Here is a 27,258-nt window from a genome sequence, read left to right as displayed (position 1 = left end):
AAATGTATACTTCAGGCAATAAAAAGGTATGTAAGTATGCGCATTACGTGAAATGTTACAAAGCGGAGGTAATAACAAAGCGCACTGAAGCCTGAAACCGCCGCTAGATACTAATTAGTTTACGCCTAGCTCATAGTGATGGATTACATCCAGGATAAGAACAGCTGAGACAAAACACATCCAGACCAGCATACCTAGAACTACCCTCCATGGTATAACTCTTAATAATAACTCGTACTATGAAAGTGTAGCGTGGCTCTATGTAAAGTGGCCGCAGCATCGCTCCTATTCGAAGTAGATCTGAATTCGGAACAGAGGATACAAGATTAACTGACGCGGTTGCCTAAACGCAGTTTGATTACATTAGTTCTGTAAGATACAAATTCCATATAACATGTTAAACTCTTTACGAGTAGTTTAAGTAGTTTTATTGCATTCAAGCACACTCGTAAAACATTTATCTTATCGCACCACAATTGTGTCTGGAATGGAGTATATCATAAATAAACAGCAATAAGGGTTCCGTTCAATCAATCGCCTATAAGAGCATGATGGCATTAGATTTCTGGCAGCCACTCCGAGGAACTTGCCAAATTACGTCGAGAATATCGTTCGGAATACGACTCCGAGAAAATATATTCCTAAAAGCAATCCCGACTCGGAATCCCGAATAAATTGGGAGTTGTTTATTACGTCATGACTTTATTACTGGAGGCTAGGAGAGCGGCGAAAACGCCTGTGGGCGCCGATTCTCTACTCATAAACCATGTTTCAAAAGGCTCAAACGCCGAACTTTTAATGAGCTATTGGAATATCGCAGTACATCGATGGCCGTGATCTGAACACGTGGAAGTTTCCCTATATCCACCGCGGTATTGGACTGCAAATACATAGGATATATATGTATTAGAAATCCCGCTCGTTCCCCGGCGCTTGGAGGGTTACTCTATACTGACAAAAACGAACGAACGAGAGCTGTCGTACGATCCGCATACCGTAAAACGAGATGGAATCGTGGCTCGCGCAGTAGCAAAACTTCGTTTCCGTCAGTATAGAGTAACCCCACTGTGCCGAGTACGGGCACGTTACTAGTCCCTTGTTTATTTAAATTAGATCTGTGAACTCTGACCTTTGCGCAGTTTGTATCCTGGAGGGCGTTCGCTGCGAGTGTGAGCGAGGTGAGGATTGTTATGTCATGAACTCATAAGGATATTGAGCTTACAACATGTTATGTGAGTGTGTGTTTTTGTTTACCGTACGTTTATGGGTCTTTTTAAGCACCGAACTCGAGTTTTTTTTTTCAATTATGATAAGATTATTAAAATGTTATTTTAATTGTTATGAAGTCAGTTTCTTGTGTTCGACAATGGAAAAAAATTGAAGGATAAAACTGTGCCATCAGCCAAAATCTAAAACTTCACACATCATCTACATTTCCTCTCTACCCCAAACTTCCTACCTCAGACTTGCCTCAAAAAGTGTTTAAAATTGCCAGTTCAGGTGTGAAGCGGAATGCAGTGTTGTATGCCACCTGAACTGCTGAGTTCCCTTTGAGGAACTCCTGACAAAGTTCTGAGCGATGCGGCGGACTGCGAAGTGCTCTGAACTGATGTCTTCATTACCCTCACCTTGAAGGCTACTCCCGCTTGACGGAAAACAAACGAACGAGTCTTGCAGATAATTTTGGTTAGAGCAACAGCAGCATCCGAAACATCATACTTGTCAATATAGTTTTTCGTAAGCTAGTGACCCCTTGCCTGCACACACAGACTATATCAGCACAGCCAGTAAATTACACACTTAGCTACAGTTCAAGCTCGAGTAAGCTCGGAATTCCAGAAATTCGTATAACGAGCCTAACTTTGTTTAGTGCCTAAGTTCTGTTTTTGTACTCTATTAGTAGGTCAAGTTACGGATTTTTTGCTCAAAATTACGTCACTTGACGCAAAAAAAAAGTATTTACTTGCTTCCTTCCGACATTGGTACTGTATTTAATGAGAAAATTGGGCGGTTCCATTGAAAGGAGGGCATTTTAAAAGGCTTTCCTTCAATGACCTAATTTGGAATGGTTTCAGAGATACTGAAGTATTTTTAGCGTTGTTATACTTCGGGGTCACTGTAGCTTGCACAACTCTATCTTGAAATGTAATAAAATAAAATAATGTAAGTATTATTAGTTTATTTCTTACTTACTGCATTACATATCTCGCAAGTTATTCGCCGAGCTACAGTAACCCTAGTAGGTACGGTCAGCTGCATAAGTAGCTATACACTTTTGTTCCTTGTCAGACTAGCTAAATAACATACTGACAAATATTTGAATAGGCAGTTTGTGAGTTTGACAAGGTACAAAAGTGTACAGCTACTTATGCAGCTGACTGTACCTACATACCCGACTCCTACTAACGCACCAAATATGCACGCACTAACTTCCCAACCTTATGGCCATGTGGAGCCACGTTCAGCATAAATACTGCGTAAATATGACATCCGTGACACACGAATCGATATGTCGTTATAAATTCACAACGATATATTCCAATCGTGAACGTGCTTGCCGGCGTCCACAGATATTCCGTATCTTTTGCATCATGAGTATTATCTGTATCTCATTGTGGTAGGTTGAACGCTCCCCAGTGGATAGCTATCTTTATCTATTTGTATTGATGTCACTTCCGTAGTAATATAAAGACGCAGCCTAAAAGATCTGACGTTTGGAGCTTTTATTTAAAACGGGCACAAAATCAACAATTACTACAACTTGGTTAACAGAAAGTACAACCACGTGATTTTTGTATATTACTAATATTAGGTGATGAAGTTTTGTAATAAATAAGAAAAACTTTTTAACAAAAATAACAAATGGAAATGGAAGTTATCCGTTTCTGTCTATAACTATAATTATTGTGTTCTGTGTGAACACTAAAGATAATATACATATCAGATTAAATTGATAATATTGTAAGAGTATTCGAGTGATCCGTTTCATCGTAAGTGGCATCGTGGTGGATCCTTTCAAATTTCTCCTTGATGTAGAAAAATACAGCATTCAACGCTTTTTTAATGTCTCAAGAACTCTTAAACTCGAGTGGCTCCTGTGGAATACTTGAGCGTCTTAAGAGGATTGTTACAAGTATAACATGTTAATTAATGGTTTGAGATTTTACAGAGAAAGCTAATTTAAATCCATGAAAAAGCTCTATAAATTAAGTAACTGAGCACTTAAAATACACTGTAGGAAGGTACTTAAGCAGTATTATCTCTCAAAGTTGCTCCTTTTATGGTGTGTAAACTACAAAGATGCAGCATCATAAATGGCGCCAAAAAAATCTGGGTCGTTTTCAAAGTATGTAAACTTTCATAATGAGGTAAGTTTAAAAAGAAACTCGAGAGACCGGCGCCGAGCAAACATGAGGTTCATTAGCAGGCGGCTCATTTGTAGCCGTCTTCTTCTTCTTGTCGTGTCGGTAACAACACACAATTTGTTACAGTAACAAGCGACGTGACGCTTCTGTGTGTAGCAACCAACCACAGGATGAAACCAAACTGCTAGAGTTACATAGGCTGCATGTCCACCCGAGCGAAGAGGGGTAGGCGTAGCGGAGCGGTGAGCGGAGTTTTTAAGCAATATCATTGGCCGATCTTTAACCATCAAACCGCTCCGCTCCCTTATCCCACTCAGGTGGAAACTGAACATATAGCAGCAAAAGACGTATCACACCGTTTCTACTGTTTACTATGTATTTCTATAGGATAACGTCTACCACTGATGATAATGGACATGCCATCAAAATACATATAGAAACCAGTAACAGTGTAATTGTGACAAGACGCGACATTTGATATATAATCATACCGTCAGCGGCCAATTGGTAGCTTTAAACAACGTATCCACAGTATTTCTCCTACATGTTACTCTTACTCTTACGAAGAGTGATTTTAAAGTATTCTAATACTTTAAAATCACTCTTCGTAAGTACAAAGTAAAAAACTAAACAAATGCAATAAACTGCAAGTCCATTTGTGCTGTTCAATATTTACAGTTATAATTTACACTCCATTAGTGGAACAGTAATGGCGCTGGCGGACATTTAAAACTGTTTTCGCTACAAGCTCAAAAAGATAAATAAAACCTACATTGGAAAAATATTTTATACGAAAGTACACAATGCTGTACTCAATTTTAACTTAATAAAGCGCAAGATAGTTTCAAGTGCTTATTGACATTATCAACGCGCATTAAGTAAACTGTTACTCAAAAATCCCCCACATGCAGACGATAAAAATAAATATTTACGATTACAGCTTTTATTCCCATTCCAATAAAGTCCCATCAGACCCCCCGGGAGCGTTTGCCCAATACTCAACGCTTTATCGAGCGTTCTAAACAACGCAACGACACAACGAGCGTTTTAACGTCAGGGGGGTTACTCTCGCTTGACGAGGCGAGCTGTCGTGGAACGGTTCGTTTAATACAACGAGTTCCAGTCGTGTTCAGCGCAGCATCGCTCCGGAACTTAGTTTTTAGTAATATAGGGGGATCCCCCACGCCTATCAGGGCGTCGCGAATGTTATTGTGATCGCAACGTTATTTAATTAACTTCTTTAATATTTGGCAATAAATATAGTTATTGTTTGGGAATCGGAAAAGTATTGTGTTTAACCATATAAAGGCCGACATAATAAACCTAAATGTTATGATACCAAAACAGAACAGACACTAATAGTATGTCAGACCACATATAAACTCAACTCACAAAATATAATATGTCTTCAGTTTTTCGCATTCTCTGCCAGCTTTCTTTAGTAAGGCTTTTATTGCAGCCAGAGAGGCATTTAATAACCTACAAAGGAAGCAGGACTGTGGGCTGGGAATGCAATAACGAATAAAACGATATAACTATGCTGTTAAATATTATTTCACTATAAATAACGCTTGAGAAGTTCAACGAATCACATAAGTTATTATATATTTCATAGTTCTGGACTGTTTGAGGAGGCAAGTTTATGACAGAATAAATGATGTAAGATGTTTTTCATTGTTTTATTATTTTCATTGCAATATTTTTCATAATAAAACATAGTTTAAAAAGAAGTACTTGAACACTTTGACCGCCAGTAACTTATAAACATAGTAGGTTCATTATTTTACATATCATCATCATTGGCCACGACATCTTTTTCAGATGATTGTTGCATCGTCAGTTTATTCGATGGGAAGAGGTTTGTCTTTTTCTATGGCTGTAGAGTCCGATTACCTATAGCTATTGAACAAAAAGCCTATCAGTTCTACTAATAGGCATTTGATGATCATGCGCAAAGACAGGTGTTAATGACAGCCTTTAATGGTTTACTAAGGAGAAGTCGCATTCGAAAACGATTAAAACATAAAAAGCTGCTTATGTCCAAATTAGTCATTCTGTTATGATGAGTCAGGTATTGAAGGGTGAAGACAGAAATCCGAAAAAGGTGCCGCATCATTATTATACGCCCATTCCTTCATTCATTCCCGACATTACTCATAAATTATACCTATAATTCATAAACTCATGATGTCATTAAGCAAGGGTTTAATGAAAATCGTGTTGTTATCGAGTGTAGAGTTAATGTTTAAACTGAATTCAACTGAAACCACATAACCGCACATAAACTACAAAATGATTAAATAAAACATTCAATGACCTATTTCATAAATTGATATCACACTTCGTTATGTTAAGTTATTTTAATACGTACAGATTTATAACTTCGTAGAATATCAAGGCTTAACTTATAATGCCGCGAAGAACTTAATCTGAACTTAATCTTATCTTATTAGAATTGAAGCTAAGATTCGAATACTTAGTGATTATTAATAGATATTTTCAAAAGCGCTACTGATTGAAACCATTGATATCTTGCGGAGGGTCTCTCAGTATTTTCTTTTCAGAAGACAGATCATGAAAAAAAAACTTTCAGCAGGACCCACCCTATTTCACTTTCGGTAAACAAATTTCACTGCAAGGAACCCCTCATAATGAGCATCACCACACACCGTGACCACAGGAGGGTTACTCTATACTGAAGAAAAACTAACGAGCGAGAGCTGTCGTGCAATCGGCACGTCTAATACAACGAGATAGAGTCTTCTAAACTTCATTTTTCGTCATGTAGAACCCGACAGGCGCCAAAACAAGACATTTAACCATCACGCGGCGCTGTGTTTTCCCTCACCATTACAAGCCCTCGTCGTCTCGCGGGCCTTTTCCTCGCAACTAACGAACCACTACACATAATGAGCTGCGCAGACCTACGTGTGTTCTGCACGGTTAGGAAAAAATATAATGGCCGTGTGTTACTAGGCCCGCGTAAAACAGCTTTTATAGATGTTTTGCCTTGGACTAAGTAGTGCTAATTTGGTCGTGTGTGCTATATAAACAGTATGGTAAGGTTAAGTGGCTTTAATGTCATACAATGTTGTTATTTTTAACACCAGTGCTTTACTGACGGAGCAAACGATTGTGATCACGTCATTCTGTCACAAAAAAAAATTATGGACTATTTTGGTCATGTCATCCGTCAGCCGTCAGGAATTATCAGAATTTCGGATGACCTCAAATCCATTAAATCTCAATTTATTATCAGAACTGTTACTAACGTAATTACAATTAGTTAAAAGCGTTATCGAGTTTGGGAGTCTTTATTGTGCCAGATTGTCAACGTGAATGACAGCTCCATTAAGCGCTGATGTACTTCAGTTGTGTATGTTTTTTGGGTAAAACTGTCCCAGAGCAGTAGTTGGCAGCAGTCAACGAGTAACTTTAGGCTAAATCAGGGTTACATAAAGAGACAATACAGCTTTTGTTGTTGAAATCCAACTTGCTTTGAAATAGTTTTAAGATATATTTCTAGTATGCAAGCTTAGTATAAAGTCTATAAACTAAAAGCTACATTAACATGCAGTAATGCATGCCACTATCAGATTAGCCTCGTAGTGGGCGATCGGTCATAGCACCCATACATAACACTGTGCATCATAATACTCTGTGTAAAGGAGCGGATGGAATATACATCAACATACCTAGCGATCAGAGAATAGTACCTACTACAAAAACAAATATTGGAATTACACTTTGGAATAGTAAAAACAAGCATTTTTATTCCTACACCACGTACCTTCCTCGTAAACAAATTCCCTTAATGGAATTAACAACGCAACCGGGCGATAAATTACATTTACGGTAACATAAAGACGATAAGGCTGATTCTAAATATTTGGGTCAAACGAAAAAACGCCATAAAAATGAAGATAAAACTAAATCCAGGAATGCAACCGAACAATTCATACCGCGTCACGACGAGGATCAAGACTGTCTACTTTTCCCGGAGCCTCTTATTGGAAAATATCCCGTATTGTGATGACTTTTGAATCGCAATTTCCGAGAAATACAATAGTATTTGGAGTTCACGTCGCGTAGTTCTAATAGTACGGTGGATGTGTCCGCGTGGGCGGCTGTGGGCGGTCGGCTTGTGTTTTGAACAGATATACGAGCAATTGAGCGTTCACTACCAGCAGTCCCATCGCTTCTCCGACTATTGAATCATGTTACACTTACAATAAATACTATTATTGCTTCAAACCAAGAGGAGGTCTAGCCAAACTAGGGGTCAAATTGTTCTGGACATTGCGGCATTTCATAGTGAATTTAGTAGTGCTCGTATAGATTAGTCTTGAGGCGAGTGAAATTATGAAACACGTTAGCGATTAATCACAGGTCGTGAGCTATAGACACGAAGCCAAGTTCCGACAGATCGTTTTATTGCTCGACAGCATGTGCAAAGAATGGCTGACCAAAACGCAGACTCCAATTTCATGCCGAACTGAAATCGCAAACCGAAAATCAGCCAATAAATCAATCCAACGATCCTCACAGCTGTCCAATCAGCGCATAACGCGACTTCTCGGAACCAATCAGATGTCCGGGTGGCGTCGACATCCGACTCCGTGCGGCGCATCCGGCCGGTGTCAGCTGTGCACGTGGGCGGATCTATATCGGCGGGGGTCGTCGCCCCCGGCCTTGCCCCGGGTCTCAAACTGGACCGAAGCGGCTTCGGCCTTGGAGTAATGTATTAGCGGCGCAAGGGAACGCGACTATTTAGGGAGCTTAGTAATCGTGTAGCGTAAAATGGTTTGTTTTCAGCCGGTAGCCGACCAAGCTTGTGTAGGATAACATCAATGAGCCGAACTTGTGTAGACGAATATATACGGTATTGTTTTGTTCTGTAGTGGCTGGAGAGGATTACTGGAGCTCATTAAGTAGAGGTCAAAATATTTCAACTGGCACTCAGTGTATGACCATGACCATGGTCACCATTAATGAGGCCTCCGACATGATATGACACTATTAAATATCATTACGAATACAATACACCTATATCGGGATAAATTTATGTTGTACTATATTTATTTAATCGGTCCAAATTGTATAATTTACAAAAACTACCTCAAAGCAACTACACCTGTGTATCTCCATCGATTCAGCACTCACACTTAACTTTACAAACTTGAAACCTATAACTTTACCACAAGCCTTTGTCGCTAAAATTGCACTAGCAGCCGTATCAACAAAGAAAACATGTACTGTTATGTATTCAGCTTTTGAGTAAGGTCGTCGGAAACGAAAGACATTATTATATTAAGCTTACCGATATGTTATCATTGTCGCTAGCCTTGAACTCTCCCCTGTTTACTCAATAATGTTAAGACGTGTATTATCGTTTTCGAGCCACGAAAGTAGCTAACTTATTAGTCGAGATACATTGGAATTGGCAATAACCACCTGTTTTTAACATGGAAATTACCATACAGTTATGGAGGTGTTTAACCATGGAGTCATTTTAAGACGGAACAAACCTATAAAAACTTGTCGGTGATGTTCGCGCAATAAATCATCCTCAGAGTGTACTTAGGGAACATAATTCATAGCAAAATTATATATTCATGTAGAGCTTTCTAAGATAACGGCGCTGTCGAACTGATATGTGATCAAGTGTGATGTATGAACCTTTTGAGAGCAACCGTCCGGGTCATACGACATGAATAGTCATGATAGCATGTATTTCTTAGGCGTACCTATTCATTCTCTTTATTTCCTTGTATTAGTAGTACCAGCGCACACTGTATTTTTTTCTAGCGCGATATTTTTGTCTCAGATATATTACATATTATTGAGATTATAATATCGGTCGCAAAAAGCGGAGCTACAAAAAAGCGCAGGGCGCGCAGGCCCTATAATAGCTACAACATTCCTTTGTCAATTTAACGTAACGCATATAACCTGCACTTTCACGAAACTTCAGCCTGTGAAACGGGGTGAATCAATACAGTACCAAAGGTCGATAATGGACTCAACGGTGGGTAAAGGAAAGTGTTGGATAGATTTACGATATCGCAGTTGATACCTTAATAGCACAATCTATCAGCGGCCGGAGAGTCGGCTAATACCGCCCGGTCGTACAGCGTACCTGTAATGGAGAGAATAGGATTCATTTAGGTCACTAATAATGGTATACTTACATAGGTACCTTTTCAGGGACTATAAAAGTCTACTATAATCAAAACATCAACTGTAATAAAACAAACATAAAAAAATACAATAACGAGATGGATTAATGATCGCATGATGTAGAATTTGGAATTAAAACATTAAAGTAACAGAAATGGTTTCCGATTACCAAACGAGCTAAAAGACGATTGTAATAAATATTATGTGAAAAACTTATACAGAGGTGTAAATTGTGTTAAATTTATAATAAACGCAGTAGCAGTACATAAAATTATTATTTGTATAAACGATGAGTAGTAAGAAATATCTGAATAAACTTCTTTAAGTAGGGAGTTGAAGGTGGTTTATAATGTGTTAAGGTCGTTGAAACTGGTTTAATAAAATGTTCCCAATATAATAGAACCTGTTTTCTCATGAATATTTATCATATAAATTTGAAATATTTTAAGCATTTAACCAAGTGATAATTCGGTACACAGGTAGCATGATTTACCTACTGGTAATATCCGACTAACAAACTCTTCTAGTAAACAACGAATTGTAGAAATACATAATTATTATTATAATGTAAGAAAAAAAAAACACGCACTCACGCCTTGTACTATTGTACTCCCTTGCGGGGTAGGCAGAGGTGCATTGCTGCACCCACTTTTCGCCAGAGTGTTATGTTAGTCCCAATGTAATAGGGGGCGGGCCTATTGCCATTTTACGGGCACATCCAAGACCCGAGAACAAATATCTGTGTTTAAACAAATATCTGCCCCAGCCGGGAATCGAACCCGGGACCATCGGCTCAGTAGTCAGGGTCACTAACCACTACGCCATTCGGTCGTCTATAATGTAAGAGGTTTACTGTTATAAGTAAAAACTAATTATCATCAATGTTTATATAATAGTAGTAATATTTATGTAACAGGATACATCAAATATTCCAGTTGAGTAACTTGCTGATAATTATTAGGATACCGGAGTATTATAAACTGAATACAAAATTTCTCTAAAAGCGAATGATTTGTAGAGAATTAGAGAATCGAGCCTATGTTATACAGTTTCACCTATTATAAATGTATGGAGTCTCACACTGTATGAAATTGTTTAGTTCATTAATTTGAAGTTTAATTACACACTTTACATCAATAATAGTGTACAATCGGATGGACATAATGCTAAAAGCATTTTCTGACAGGAAACCTGCAGGAGGTTCAGAGAGTGATTCGTGGTAAGGTTCAGACTGTCAAACATAAAGAAATTTGAAAAGACCTACTAAACTAATAAGACTACTAGCACGCGCGCCAACAGAACTAGGGGTCGAAGTGGTCGCCATGGCCGAAATCGGTCGGACCAATCATCATCATCATCATCACTAGCAGTGCGACCCACATAATGAAAACAAACTCCATAATAACAAATGACACGCTAATCAAATAGCTTTGTAAACAGCTGCGGTTCCGCGAACAGGATCCCGGGCGGCCGCAAACGTGTCGAGTTGCAATCGATACGAGATCGATTCCCTGTCTGCAGCGAATTAAACATTTATAAGGCATGCATTAATGTCGTCCCATGCGTATTTACACTGCCTAGGGAGGTCTGGACGCCGAACGTAAGTACAGCCGTTACAACTAATAAATAATCATAATTTGCTCAGCTCCGTTTTGTTATTTTAAAATCTTACATAGGTATACTTTAATTCTGTTCTAAAATTGTTTATCTATGGTTTGGATTGTAACATAGTGTCTATATTAAATATGTTTAAATCTTTGGATAAGAACTGTGTTTACAACATATTTTTTATTTAAACTGCTGTAGATATCATACCAAATTAACATTAATTATACTGTAGTTATAATCACTTACAATAATGGAGCACATTACATTGTTTCGTTTGGGCCCCGCTAGCAGTAACTTACAGTTAATAAATTATTTATACTATATTTAGTATCGGGTGGTCGGTGAATGTAAACATACAATTAATGTGGCAACCAGTTAATGTTTTATGGCATTGTTTTAGAGATGTAAATTGAAATACATGGATAATAAAATTAATATTTAAACGTCATTATAAAATTAGCCCTTGCACGCTTGCTTTGCTACGCCTGAAAGTTTCGATTCGATGCCGTTTTCCCGTGCGATTTCCGAGGAGGGTCCGATATGAGGTTAACCCCTTAACTTTCACGGGAAAACGATGATGTAATGATTATAATGAGAGTTTAGAATGATTTTCAATGTTCAGTAATAAGTGGAAAACAACCCCAAAGTTTTTAAAATATGAATTTCAAATTCACAAAGACCCATGTAGAAGCGAAACGAAATCGATAATTTCACTTAACATAAAGAAACGCCACTGCTAAAAACGCAAGGTCAATGAACCTCAGAAAGGGACGCTTTTACACTGAGAATAACGTAAACTGCTTTGAATGTCGTATACCTAATTTATTAAAATAAAACATTCCTTTACAAACATAAAATAGAGATAACAATCAAGAATATAGTCAGTTAGAAAAATAGGCTTTATTATGTAACATACTTATATTAAAATATTTGGTAAATAAGAGAAAGTCTTACATAGACTTTATTTATTTACAGTAATATATTTAATGTGACGCTGCCAAAAGTGCATTTAAGCGTGTAATCGATTACGAAGCGCTCCACAGCTGCAAAGATACATTTTAGAGCCGAACTATTAAATATCACGCCATTTTAGACCCTATATCCAAGCAGATAAACGCTCTAGTGGTGCGAAGGTATAATAATTATTTATGGTTGAGATAACGGGCTAAAAGTTATATCATGCTGAGGTATTTTTCTCACAAATTGCTCAAGATATTGCCACAGCTGCAAATCTGCCTTCGGTAATACCTACCTGCGGATTTTATCGGATATCACTATGAAAACGCAACCTAAAATTTTAATTACATCCACATACCTACTTATCAGCGTTTTTTTAAAAATACAAGTTCTTTTAACAAGGATAGAATGTCTGTTTTGTAATAAAAGCTAGCAATCTTCCCCACCGCCACCTCTAAAACATGGCAAATGATATAAAGCCGGCACAAAACACTGCCGGGTTTTGTCCGTCCGGCTGAAGCAAATCAATTTTAATAATTTGCGAGCACGATAGCGTTAGGAGCCCGAATTTGTGACCGCGATACGCCATACATCCTGCTCCTCTGACAATACAATTTATTTTGTAACTACGTTCTATTATGATATCAATCGCATATCTCATCTTTACTAGCGAACTTTTCGATCAAGGCTTTGTTTAACCATTTGAAAGCTTATGGCCATGACAAACACGTAATTACTGAAAATCCAACCCATATTACATCATCGAAGTATTTCACGGAATCCTTCAAATAATAGCAAGAGTACTTGCATACTGTATGTTTATTGAATAATCACATCGCAACGACACTTAGTTCCGGTGGTTTACCATCAGGAGGGCTACTCTATACTGCCGAAGAAAGAACGAAAGATGTCCAGCAATCGGCACGTTTAATACAACGAGATAGAGTCGTGGCTCGCACAGCAGCGCTCCGAAACTTCGTTTTTCGTCCTATAGTGACCCCCCAGGTACCGTCTTGTCTGTCGATTATTACACAGCTTATGCCTCATTACCCATTGAGCGAGCAGCCGGCAGACTGCTCCAGGTGAGCTTGCACATCACAAGCCTGGCGAAAGAGAGATGACTATATTTTGCATAACGATTTTATAATGGCGTCGTTTCGTCACGGCTAATCAGCAGATCTTGAGGAGTTTTCCAAACCTCCTTTCGCTGTTCAATACAAAAGTGAATGAGGTAACCGCCAAGACCACGCGGGTCATAAAATCTCGCGGCCTGCAAACAAGAGTACTCGTAAATGTAGTGTGTTACCGTAACACGACAAAGAGCAACCATTACGGGCAAATAACAAAAAGCCGTCAAGCGTAAACAAAACCTGGTATTTCCAACGTACGACCCGTGCCTTCAGACACAGTATAAAAATGCAGATTGAAAGTTCTATAGCCAATGGCGTGTTGCAGGCACATTCACGAGCACTCGTAAAGTTCCCCCACTGCTCCACATCTCACTGTGCTGCTCCGGGACACAATGTGACACACGACCACGTAAAAAACGAAAGCCCTGTGCGATAATCCGAACTATTTTATCACACAAATTCCTACCCTACACTCTAGAGTTCAGAGGCTATATTCGGGAACCACGAACGTGCATGAACTGCCTTCGAATTTTGAACTCTTGACTTCTGCGATGAAATACTCCCGGTTCGAACATTTCAGCGGCTGTTTAAAAAGATCTTTCAGTTGCTGAATTTACGGTTCACTTTTGCGGTTGAAGGTAGTTTGTGAACCTTCTAACAGCTGAGGTTGGGAATGAAAGAGTCGGGTAGGCGCGTGTTCCGAACCCTTTTGTGTCGCCTACTTCTTTATGAGGAGGTCGACAATCGTAAGTCGTGCATTGTTTGAACGGCTACATCACCTTCAACATAATTTTGGGGTTCGACAGTCGAATTAAAGGCAGCTAAATTAGTAACCCTTAGCTTACAGCAATACATCTCAGATAACCGAAATTCACACACAATACAATTCATATACTTAAAATAACTAATGATACAAAAAAATAAAAATAATACTTAACGGTACATAGTAAGATAAAATACGAGCTATATGATACGAGTCAGGGCAGGCATTATACAAAAGACTAGAAAACTGAAAAAGAATCAATTGTTCTTTCAAGAAAGCGCACCGAGCTTTAATCCCCACCCTCTAATGACGCCGCCATTGTCCGACCTTTTATTCAATGGAAAAAGAATGAGCCCAAGAAAGGGAATCAGAAGCGGGATATTTGGACAGCCGGCGCGGGGTGAACGGCCCGGCTTATCTCGGACAAGCGACTTTATCTATCTACCATCCGCATCAAACTTACTTCACGCCTTCATAACACCCTATCGATTCCAAGATCGACGCGATAAACATTGGACCGTGCCTCCGACGGTTTAAGATTCAATTCCCGTCTGCGCTGCATTCAGGGGTATTAATCTCGAACCGTAACTCGGAGAGAACCTTTCAAACAGTTCAATGGTTTTATAGTATTCGTTGGACTTATAAAACGATCGACGAATAATTTTCTTTCATGTTATTGGTATAAGTCTACCAATTAACTACAGTTAGCTGGATCCATTCAGTTGATATCGACCATAAACATAATGACGAGGTTAGGTTTAACCACAATGAAATAGCCATTCTGAATTACATTGTAGGCTTTGTTGAATCCAGGTCAAACCTCAATTGCTAGGACACACACGGGCTGGACTAATGAAAATACGTGCCTCTATATAACCCAGTGACTATGGCACTCACGCTTCCCGTCGGTGGCCAACGTAAAAATAAGGATGATAAATCCACAATTACTGAATATCGTTTAATAGTAGAAGAGTAACTACAAAATATGAGTTTTTGAGTATAGCATAAGAAATCATGATACCGATAATTTTAAAAACAATTAGGACGGTGTCTCGGCCTATAATTGATGACAGGTACATACATAAAAAAACAGACGGTAATTAAGAAATCTGAATCTAATTAGTAAAATAACACTAACGTCAACATTAGTGGGAGAACTCGCGACATTGATACAGTTTAAGATAACAACAGTGGTGCAGCATACTAAGCAAGTGCGTCTTGCATAGTGAAAGTAAACCAGCCAGAAATCGATTTCAATATAAACTGTAACTGCATGGCGGGATAGAAAAATCTGATCATCAGTCTTACAAAATTTAGTTTTTATGTCATAGAATAAGCCCCGCAGAGTGCCCCTTAGGGCCAGTATGTTATCCGTACTCAACTCAACCATTGGTCAAAAATTATTAGTTAAAATTATCAAAATCCATATTCATTGGTCAAAGTCACGGACACGTGACTTTCACCAATACTTTTACCAATAAATACGGATCAAAAAACCGGCTTCTTAATATTATGTCCACTGTCGTCACTGCCCCCCTGTGCCACTGTGTCGCGGCGCGGCGGGCCCGGGCGAGGCTCAGCGCGCAGCCTCCGCGCTATCGAGCGGCCGCGCCCCACGTGCTCCATTCACCGGTGCCCCCACGTGTGGCCCAGCAGTGTACACGCCAGCTTTACTATTGTTTTAATTAACTTACTTACATAGAAATATTTATTATATGAATGTAGGATAGGTTTCCAACGAGTTTAATGTTATGTATTAGAATTGAAGAAGTTAAATATAGGGTAGGTTTGCAATGTTATATTTACTTAAATATTCTTATTACAATGGTGAATTGGCGATAGCAACCGCAATAAGACCTACGCACTCAATCAGCGTGGGATTGGCAGTACGCACGCACACACAGCCCGTATCTACTGCAGAACATTAGGCTCCACGAAGACTAGAGGGAATTTGCCATAACCAGTATTGGCACCCAACTTGGGACATGATTTTTAATAAGAGCACACTAAATATTATTAGTTAAAGTATGTATAGTGAAAGATGCCAATCAATATTGGTGCTACGGAATTGTGGCAATAAAATCAAATTGACACCAATTGAAATCTGCGATAAAATATGTCAGCGGCTCGCGACCAGCGCGATAGCTTTTAATATTTATGTCGCGCGATTCACACGTTTCAATTCATTATTGGTATATAGAGTAGGCGGGTGATCTGATGATGCGACGGGTATGTCAACAAGAAATCTGTTTTAATATTTATGTAATACATTCTTTGATCGAAGAATACATTTAACGATGCAGGTAACCCTACCATACTGGACGACCTTTCCACTTCAAAACACAAAAAAATATGTAAAGCTTAAGTAACTCCGAAACTTGTTTCAGATTCGCTCATAAATTTCATTATAAATACACGAGATGTATCGGTGGGCTGCTTTTTATTCAGCGTCTGCGACAGCCAGCGCCGTCCGTCCCGGGCAAGTTCCCGAAGCTCAAGTGGAAAAGTTGTCGGACGCCAGGAAAAACTTCCCGGGAACACCGGCCCGCCGTCTCGGCTGTATCTCAGTTTTACGTCCCGACTTTGCTTTTAACGATTAAAAGTAACACTTGGCTCGGCTTGTGTCAGGAAACGTAAAACGCTTGCTTAGTGGAAGCGTTCAGAATTATTGCGGACAATAACTGCAGTTTATGGGACGCTTTTAGTTGGTCGCCGCAGAATTGTTTTAACGTTTACGAATGTAGGCCGGAGGATATACCATCTCGAATGTAGAAGTCTTCCTAAATTACTAGACGCATCCTTTCAGCTCGCCTCGCATAGAACAGAGATCCGGCAGTACCAAATCTGCAATGCATAGAAGATCAGTGTTAAATAGTAGATAGCGACGGAACTCTGGTTGTATTCAAGTCGCCATCGAGGTTACATAGAGTTTCTCTGATTTTGTACATAGTTAAAGCGACGGAGTTAACTTGAGAAACTGGACCCCTTTGTACCAAAGGATCCAATATTTTGTGAATATTGATGAAAAACTTATTTTTCTCCTCCATTTTTGCTTTTATTTATAAGATTTCCTCCTATTTTGTTGAAAATAGGGTTAACTTTTGAATGGTTAGGACAGCGAGTGCACCGCGTTGAAATAAAACTCGAATTACTATTCAATTTGGCAGTAACTCTGACGGCTAAGCGATTAATCAATTCCATAGAGCGACTATTTTGCTGCTACAACTTGAAAGAGTAAACGTTGGCACGAGGCAAAAACTTTTCCATTTCTGTTTTCTCCGGAATACTCTGGAAAAAACTTTAACCTGGGCGTTCAAAGTAAACAGGGCTCCAGTAATTTAAGTAAAATTTGCCTTTACGATAGAGGAAAAAAACACAGGAACCGCAATTCTAATTTCACTAGACTACGCGGAAATATTATTATTAGTGCACTGTAAATGTGGTTTGAAATGTTAGAAGTGGAATCGTGAAAACCCTTGAAGCATTATTTGCTCTCCTCTTGTGTGTGTTAAGTACATTGCTAAAGAGAAAAGCATATTTATAAATACGTGTATAGTATTGGAATTTGGAGTGCATCAAATTACGAAACCAGCTTAAGTTTAAGGTTGCACAATAAATGGATACAAAGTCTATTTAAGTCGTTATCGTAGGTGTCATCTCATATTATAATATGAATCATAATGGTCTCCAAACTTGGTGAGACCTACACAGACGATGTTACAACAACGGTGCAGTAAATAAAAGTTTAAGAGAAACTCAAGGCAACAGTTTTACGAGACAGGGGGACTCGTTTATAAACGCCCACTTGTATAAATGATAGCGGTGCTTCATTATGAGAAAGGTTATACAATTTTATAGCAATTAACACTTAATAGTAAACACGTAGGTCAATAATAAGCGGGAAACCGACGTAGTAAAGATGTAAATAAATGCTACAGTTGTATGATAAAACTGTTTATAACTTTATAGTACACAGGGCGATTTGTCCACATCAATCATGATTCGAATAACAAACTGCTAAATTAACATTTCAATCACACGTGGCAGGTTTATTTACATGGACCTAGGAAACTGTGCAATGGATTTACATTTTATATAAAAAACATAAGGAAAATATTTATTTTAACTGATAACGTATTATCATCCATAATTATTCATCATGGTTATCGTCATCAGCCTGCACAGGATGTTTCATTTAGATCCAGATAATAAAATAAAAAACATAACCGCCTCTTTTTAATCTGTTCTCAGCTAATCCTCAAGCCAATTTTAATTCATTTAAGTAGAAGGATTGCCAGGATTTTGCTGAGAGTTATTAAATGAGGCAAAAAGTAGCTTGATAGCCATAAAATGTTTGCGTTTCGTCCAAGAGACCAAGAGTCACCTGGACGGGTTCGTCAGTCGAAAATGTTGGTACAGTCAACAAAAAAAAGTTCCGCCCCTATCGCAAACAGTTTCGTCAAAAGGTAAAGATAGAAAAATCAAATTATAGTTTATGGGTATTGGTAGTGTATTCTGTACGTCGACAGTGAAGATTAAAATTTGTCTTTGCACTGTGGCGCCATCTCTTTTGCCGACTGTATCTAGTATTACAAAACTTGTTGTACCAAGAAGCTTTTATCTAGAGACATAATCTCATAGACTGCCAGTCGCCGGGGTGCTGACATGGAAGCAGCATCGACAGACCTCGAGGGCACTCACCTAATCTGTATTCAAGAAGCGCGACCCTATTGGCGGATGTTTTGTTATTGTTGGCAACTGTCATGAAAGTAAAATTCAAAAGACGCGACGCGAAGCGATGCTCCTTTTCGTTTCCGTTTCCGAATAATGTAAAAATGGTTTTAAGATTTAGAAATAAGCTTATTGATCATAATTAAGCTGGATTATCACTTCATAGCGATAGGGTAGCTTCTAGGTAAGTTCTGGCACTTTATATTGAAGATTGTTTTGAAACAATATTGTATGTATTGAATGATGATTCGATTCCGTGCTGCCAGATTATGGTTTCCAGAATATTTAAATGAACTTTTAGTCTTAGAAATTAATATTCTGACCATTGTCACAGCCACATTTCATCCATTTTATAGACTATCGATAGTGACAACCGACTTATTTGGAAATCCCGTCGCCCTTAAAGGGATACGTATGATTCAATGCACATCATTTCCGGTAGGATAAACCATTTCGTTTGGAATGAGCTATGCATGCCTATTTTGGGCGACGTGATATCCTTGGATTCAAATGAAGACGGTCTAAATTGGACATTCAACCTTTTCTTTGAAGGTTGAACAACCCCATGCAAATTATTGTCAATATGGTGAAATAGTTCGGTAGAACTTTAAAAATATTCTTTATTTACAGCATGAATGTTTAAGTACCTAATACAACATTTATATGCTTATATATTCCGACCAGTATCCTCAAACATAGAATACCAAATGTACATTTCTCCATTTGGAAGTCTGCTTCATTTATCATATTGTGCCAAACATTCGTATCAAACTACAATCAGAGCAAGCTATCTGGAAAATAAAATGAAAATTGCATATTTTTATGACAAAAGGACTCCAATATGGAATGAGACGATACAACATACAATTCTAGTACCATAGTGTATAGGATATATAATATAAAGTATGTATAATACAGTATACAGATGTAGCGTATTTTGCATAACAAATAATTTGTTCAATGAACTCGCTGGCCTACATTCAATTCAGACTACAATAATAATTATGCTGTATTGAAAAGACGAGTACCAAATGGAATTGTTGAATAATTTGCGAACATCTGCATCCGCTGGGAAGAACTCGTCTAAAAGTAGGTATACATGTGATATAAAAATTTGAAGATTTTTATTCAGTAATTTCTGTCATTATATATCATGTATGGATGCATGTAGTGAGCCTCCCCGAGGAACGTATCAGCTACACCCATCGGCGCGTTGCTCGTTCGTCTGTTTTCCCCGTAACACTACGTACTCACTGCAAGAATGCTCGCTGTGTAACATGTTACATTACACCTCGTAGCGTTGGTCAGTACCCAGCTTTACAGTCAGCCAGTGACGGACAGTTAATTTGACTAACCCTAACCCGTAGTAGTGTTTGTCACCGACACGATATGAAGGAATGATGTATGTTGTGTAGTGATCATGAGATGTTACGCATGCAATTAATAAATGAAATGAGGGATCGACTATTTGCCATTTCGCAAATGTGAACAGCGAGATGATAAGCCCATTCTGATTACTCAGAGCATCAACAATGCTTGTCACAACGCTGCCCTACACACTGCACAATGTACCTACACAATCTACACATCCGTACACACGCCCACGCACTGATAACGATAACTAGTAATTGCAACAATGCTGGGAATCATTGTGGATACATCATCAGAATCATCACTGTTGTCTTATTATTTTAGCCAATAAGAGGAATGTTTGTATCTTTGCTTTATAAATACGAAAGCTCGTAATTAAAGCGTGTATGTAAAATATTTAAACACCTATATACTTATATTTTATTAATCTTTGACGTGAAAATAAGTTCACACCTGCAGCTTATCAATAACGTAGGTAATACGCATAAGTACCTACGTACTATAACAGATTTTAATTGTGTTATTTAACCAAACATGCCTGTTACGCCTACATGTTGTTTGTTACATTGACAAGTAATATTTTAAAAGTTTTTTTGACGAAATATAATCCGATAATAGTAAGTCCGATCCGAGCAAGTCAGCGCACAATCAGAGGGACGGCGAACTAGCAGGGCTTCCTCACAGGTGGTAGGCGATCAGCTGTCACGCTATCTACACGTTTAACGCAACCAGGCCCTGTAGCACAGGACGCTATTAAGACATGACAAGAGTTCTCCGTTGCGCTCGCTCTTGAGGCTGCGCGAATTGCGCGATGTGAGGGAGCGCGATGCAAAACTCTTGTCATGTCTTTAAATGCGCCCCGTTATAGCCCTTCAGATAGAGTCGTAGTTAGCGAAGTTTCTGAAACTTCGTATTTCATCAAGCGAGAATAACCCCCCGCCCCGTATCGTATTACTTTTACAAGTGACAGAATAACACCTTTGGTCAACTCGTATACGTATTGAATCCAATAAATATGGAATGGCGTTACGTAACCGCGAAGCAACCTTTAAGGTTTTTGAGGTCATGGATTTTGTGACACGACTACCTTAGTTGCATCAGATCTTGAGTCGACTTGATGGATTGTATTGGATGGGATCATACAATGTTGTGATTGTGTCATCTCATCTGACTTCATTTTTATAACAAGTAGCTGTTAGCTTTGGAAGCGTTAAGTTTAGTTAGAAACATACCATTTTAAGACACCTCAGAGCATGAACGTGATGATAAATAAATATTTTGCCATTAACCAAAGTATTTCTTAGAAAAAGATTTTATAGCGCTGTTTAAATATAAAAGTAAAAATTTCAAATAAAATACCTCGTGCAAGTACTTCTCACATCAAACGGGGGTGGTTGATTGGGTTTGGGTGAACCCCTCATCAAAGGGCCCCACACACATACAGCTAGACTAAGTTAATATTGGTAGCTTTTACGCGAAATAAATGATTACAGGTTAGTAGGAAAAATATGTTCTGTTACAAATATTCTAAAAACACGAAGATATTCTCTTTCGTCATTAATAGTTGTTACGACTTTCTTGTAATGGGTGTTCTCAATTAATGTTATCTAGCAGAGAGTATAGTATAACGTAGGTATTACTATGAAAGTAGTTACATTACCCATATATTACACGGACATGTACTTATTTATATAAATACGTAAGTACGCAAAAAATTTGTACTGTGTTTGCATTCGTTTGATAAATAATTTCATTTTAGTCGTATGAGAATAGGATTTATTAGTCCCAAATAGTCCCAATACCAAAGCTCGCCATGCTACCAAGATAAGTAGTAAGTACCATAATGGGTTAGATATTTACTTATTATGTACGAAGCTAAAAGGACCACATCATCACGAATTCTACAACATACCACTAATTATAGTACTAAAATGCGGTTGCACATGCACTAGCGCCAGTCTCTTTGGGTCAATAAAACATAAACTTAATTACTTAGTTGGCGTCTGGGAAATATCTGCTTGTATCGCAAGATCTGCTAAGCTCAACCAGACTTATTCGGTTGTGTTCTCTAAGCTACGATCAATTAAAAGACCGCCCACGTATAAAAAATAAGGCGTGATCTTGTAGCGGTTACTTACGTCGCTGCTTGTTATCGAGCCAAAGGTTCGATTCGCGACCGTAGCAGAGGCAAGTTAATGATAAGTATTTGGTTGGTGACGGGATATTTATGACCTTAATCACACGCCAAACAAAATTACAATAGTCAGCAATTTTTCCAATACTTCCACTGTGTCACCCTTACGGTCATGGGCTCAGCCGCGGCGCGTGCGGGGCGCGGGGCGCGGGGCGCGGGACGAGGGGCAGCCAGTGAGCAATGACTCCCGCACCCTTATTTATTTGACATTGGAGAAGATTGTGGCCTTGGGGATATGTTCTAATTAACACATTAATAGGTTCCTGTGTTGTTATTGCTGTAACTATATGGTTAGAATATTTATTGTAGTATTTTGCTGGGTGAAAATAAAGTCATTATTTCATGCAAGACCATGTCAAAATATAAGTTTATAATACAAGTTAGTTAATTTCATAAGTTGAAGATAACACCTACAGACAACTATGGATGCTGCATTGCTGACATCCACACCGGACTATTGAATGAATAGGAGGCAGATGTGGTTAGCCATAATCTCAGCCTACTGTTATATTAAATGTTGTTATGCAGTGACTTGGTTAACTTATAGTTGTTAAGAAGTTTGATAAAACCTGCATTGGCCTACCTAACACATTTCAATGAGAGATGAAGAGAGGTTGAATGCAATGATCTGACATAAACCTGGCTGTAGTGTCATCAACATCCCACAGCCAAGGGCCACATTTTGGATGCCAAAATGTGGCCCAAGTCTGCCATATGCCTTATGAATAGGTCGCAGAACACTAAGAAGATAAAGATTTATTAAGTTATTGTCCTTTCAATAGAGATGTGACATTAGATTTCAGGCACAGATTTCTGTGGATGTGTATATAAATTTAGGGATGGTTTAATGGTTGGTCAGCAGCAGAAATTACATTTGCAAGCAAAACATTTATTAGACAAAAACTGGTAGAAACTAGGGCATAAAAAGGGTAGAGGACAGAGTGTTGTCACATTACTTAGGAGGACCCCATGTATACCATATATTTGCTTATAATGTAGCAGAAGAATAATAGGTTTGTCATAGTATCATTAAGCTATGTCTGTAGTTCTATCTAATCATCATCAGCCAAGACCATGTTGAAGGATGCACTGATGCAAAGAACATGCAACACTCTATGTGGCCTTACTGATCCAGCCACTAAGTGATTCAAACCAGGTACTTGAGATTTGATAATACTTATAGCAAAGCTTGTACAGTACCTATAGATGTACTTACATGCTACTTAGTTGGACATCTTAATTTTACTATACAATACTACTATGGTCAATAACATTGATATATACCATAGAATCAGATGGGTAAGTGTCATTCATCATAGGAGTGGTAAAGACTATTTATTACTTAGATCTCTTAAGTAAGCCATACAAGAGGTTCATGGCTCATGGTGACCCATGGCCAACATTTTCAAGTACTTATTAGTCAAAACTTTTGGTTTTCAATAACTAATTAACTTTTCCTCGAAGAAAAAAGCAATGTGTTCGTTCGTGATCCGTAATGTAAACTTCGAAGAGCTCTTCTGAATCAGAATTTACGAGAAAAATTGGGCAGGTATATAAAATTAAAAGGCCGGTTTAATCAAAAGTAAAGCATTCGAAGAGGAAATATATTGGTTTACATACCTCATAGATTCGTAAATAATGCAGAATGTTGCAGGAAATAAAAGCTGCAAGCTGTACAAATCCTTCTTCAGACCACTGCACTGAACCAAAGATTACGCCAAATAAAACACTATTTTCACAAACAAATAACGATTGCAACAAATAAAAACGACACCAATAACTGAATCACACACAAACTATTTCATAAAACGTCCAAAAATCCGATATTTTGTGTGAAAAGTGTATCATTTCCTATTTTATCACCCGAGCACAAATAACACAGCTACCGCCACAAAAAATCTTTACAAACTAAAATGAAAATGATGGTTTGATGGCGCCACTGTCGATAGTGCACACATTGCGCAAGCGTGTGGTTGGTGGATGTGACCACAGACTAGTATTCAGAATAATAACAATCTCATAATCTTTGTTGCATGGCCTAGGTAGCAAAGCAATAAAGTGGGTGAATGCATATAACAACGCGGACTCTTAATGAAAAAAAATGAAAAAATACGGCTCTTAATGGGGCGGACTCTTAATGGAGGGAATGCATTTTTCAATCGTCCTCAATGCAATGCCAATCTTTTATTTTCAGAGGCTGGCATGAGAACGGGGCGACAGGAATGGGCAGTGGGCAGCGCAAAAGCGCTGCCAACGTGCCAACATACAATAATATTCTGGATTCTCTGTGGATGTTATCGCAATTTGACACTTGACTTCCCTTGACAACGACTGACAGTGGCAGAACAGAACTTGACAGAACAAAGTTTATCTAAAAAATCTACAGTTTACTTTCTTGTAATTTATTTCTTGACTTTCTTGTAACAATACAAAATGCTTGATGAAGTCAAACGGATAATCTTAGTGCTTTCAGGAAAAGGTGGAGTAGGTAAATCTACAGTAAGCACTCAGTTGGCATTGACTCTAAAAGAAAGTGGTTTTAAGGTTAGAAATATTATAAAATATTACTTGATGTTTATTTTTATTGAAGCCTGTTTGATCTTGCAAAGTTCTTATCTAATCTCGCTCCTCTTTCTTACTCTCAATATTGTCATATTTATAAATAAAGCACCATTCCAACCAACTCTTAACCTGCAGGTTGGTCTACTAGACATAGACTTGTGTGGACCAAGTGTCCCTCACATCTTGAACCTAGAGGACCAGAACGTGCACCAAGGCCCTGATGGCTGGGTGCCCGTCTACATGGACAGTGAGCAGAGACTGGGAGTCATGTCCATAGGATTCCTGCTCAAGTCCCGGAATGATGCTGTGGTGTGGAGAGGGCCTAAGAAGACATCCATGATCAAGCAGTTCCTGGAAGATGTAAGCTGGCAAGAGCTGGACTACCTCATTATTGATACTCCACCTGGTATGAATAATCCTTATGTATCCATCCACCAACATGCATCTTAGCTGGGCAAAGGCCCCCTAATTTGTGATTTATAACTTATATTTGTAAATAATTCCAGGCACATCAGATGAACACATAACAGTGATGGAGAACTTGCGGAATGTGCCTCAATGTTCGGCAATAATAGTGACTACCCCCCAGCAAGTGGCCATTGAAGATGTCCGCAAAGAGATCACATTCTGTCGCAAAACTGGCATCCCTATATTTGGGATTATTGAGAACATGAGCGGGTAAGTTCTGCTTAATCAGACAAATGAGAGTTCCAAGGCTTCTTGTAATCAGGCTCAGCTCATCTAGAAATAAATAAATCATCCAAGAGGTTTAGATATTAGTCATATACTCCATCATCAACAGCATCTAAAAATCATCCATTACTGGATATAGGCTTCTCTCAAACTCATCAGCTTCAGAAAACAATCTTATCAACCTATGACAGAGCCACTAACTATGCCATATTTACCAATCTGTCTCTATTCATTACAGATATGAATGCCCCAACTGCAGTGAATGCACCAACATATTCTCCAGTGGGGGCGGCGAGTCATTGGCTGAAATATCAAAGATCACCTTCTTGGGTAAGGTGCCCATAGACCCGAGAGTGGGCATGCTGGCCGGCAAGGGCCAGGCTGCTGTCACGGAGCTCCCAGATTCAACTACTAGCAAGGTGTTCATAGAACTCGTGAAAATGCTCTCAGACAGCGCAGTTTCAAGCTCATAGTATAATATTGATTCAGTTATACAATCATGTTACATAGAGTTAAGTGAAAATTGTATATTTTGTATATAAAATAAATTTGTTATCATTCCAAAATGGTCATTGTGTAGGTTTTGATAAATAAAACTCAATGTTGTTTCACATGAACATTTATTTTAATTACATTTCCGATTGATATACATAAAGTCCCTGTATATTCGTACATAAAGTTGCCTATTAATACTTTTTGGTTCATCATTGGAATGGTCAAAATGCACATAATATAAGTTTTGATTAAAAATACCCTGCTGGCTTCCAATATTTCGCTTTTTGTTTATGCATAAAATATATTTCATAAAATATTTGATTATATAATTTATTTCTTGTCCTTACGACTAACATTCCCATATATTGGGATGGCATATTTGAGAGATCTATGTATACATTATATTCCCACTAAACTTTATCTAACAAAGTTTTATATAGCACTTTGTCTAAATCTATAACACCAAATAACGTAATACATAATTCAAGTACTTTATGGAAAATACGGAAATAAAAACAGCTAAACAACAATAAAATAACTACGAAATAACATAATAAAAAACCGGCCAAGTGCGAGTCGGGCTCGCGCACAAAGGGTTCCGTAGCAGCAAAATTACAGTTAAATCAACCTATCTCAAAAACTATAAGAGATACTTTGATCAAACCAAAAATCGTTGAAAGAGTTAATTAGCATGCATCACCTCTATTTTTTTTAGAATTTTATACCCCGTAGTTATAAAAATAGAGGGGGGGGGACATACTTTTTACGACTTTGAGAGCTGATATCTCAAAAACCGTTCACTTTAAGAAAAAGTGTTTTTTAGAAAACTTTATATCATTTTAAAAGACCTTTCCATTGATACCCCACACGGGTATGTACATCGAAAAAAAATATTTCATCCCTCAGTTACATGTATGGGGGGCCCCACCCCCAATTCTTTTTTTTACTATTTAGTGTCATATTTTTGTAGCGGTTCATACAACACATATTCCCATCAAATTTCATCACTGTAGTACTTATAGTTTCCGAGTAAATCGGCTGTGACAGACGGACAGACGGACATGACGAAACTATAAGGGTTCCGTTTTTGCCATTTTGGCTACGGAACCCTAATAAAATCTGATCAGATCATAATATTTTTTTAAATGTCTAATAAAACTAAAATGCATGGATATATCTGGAGGCCCGTATCATTTGGCACAAACATAC

The 27,258-nt window shown here is 38.3% G+C and overlaps 2 protein-coding genes across 2 annotated transcripts in view; one reads left to right on the top strand and one right to left on the bottom strand.

Annotated features, from left to right (window-relative positions):
* Nucleotides 1–24,221, bottom strand: part of LOC105389790 (protein tweety) — a 53,367-nt gene extending 29,146 nt beyond the window's left edge. The window contains exon 1 of the mRNA XM_048626707.1: nucleotides 23,920–24,221. The gene's annotated coding sequence lies outside the window, so the exon portion shown is untranslated. The remainder of the gene's footprint in view (nucleotides 1–23,919) is intronic.
* A 458-nt stretch (nucleotides 24,222–24,679) lies between these two features.
* LOC105389773 (cytosolic Fe-S cluster assembly factor NUBP2 homolog) lies at nucleotides 24,680–26,171 on the top strand. Its single transcript, XM_038108953.2, has 4 exons — nucleotides 24,680–24,843; nucleotides 24,997–25,267; nucleotides 25,368–25,539; nucleotides 25,793–26,171. The coding sequence occupies exons 1-4, from the start codon at nucleotides 24,733–24,735 to the stop codon at nucleotides 26,025–26,027; spliced, it is 789 nt and encodes a 262-aa protein (XP_037964881.2). The 5' UTR covers nucleotides 24,680–24,732; the 3' UTR covers nucleotides 26,028–26,171.
* Nucleotides 26,172–27,258: the final 1,087 nt, after the last annotated feature.

Source organism: Plutella xylostella, chromosome 17, assembly GCF_932276165.1.
Source record: "Plutella xylostella chromosome 17, ilPluXylo3.1, whole genome shotgun sequence".
NCBI classification, from domain to species: Eukaryota; Metazoa; Arthropoda; class Insecta; order Lepidoptera; family Plutellidae; genus Plutella; species Plutella xylostella.
The sequence above is the reverse complement of the archived record's forward strand: the minus strand, read 5'-3'. Positions and strand labels throughout refer to the sequence as shown.

What these genes read in the sequence shown, in the direction of transcription:
- LOC105389773 (XM_038108953.2), top strand. Translation starts at nt 24,733, where the DNA reads ATGCTTGATGAAGTCAAACGGATAATCTTAGTGCTTTCAGGAAAAGGT. An exon ending in TAAAAGAAAGTGGTTTTAAG is followed by an intron (nt 24,844 to 24,996) that starts GTTAGAAATATT and finishes CTTAACCTGCAG; the next exon opens with GTTGGTCTACTAGACATAGA. An exon ending in CATTATTGATACTCCACCTG is followed by an intron (nt 25,268 to 25,367) that starts GTATGAATAATC and finishes AAATAATTCCAG; the next exon opens with GCACATCAGATGAACACATA.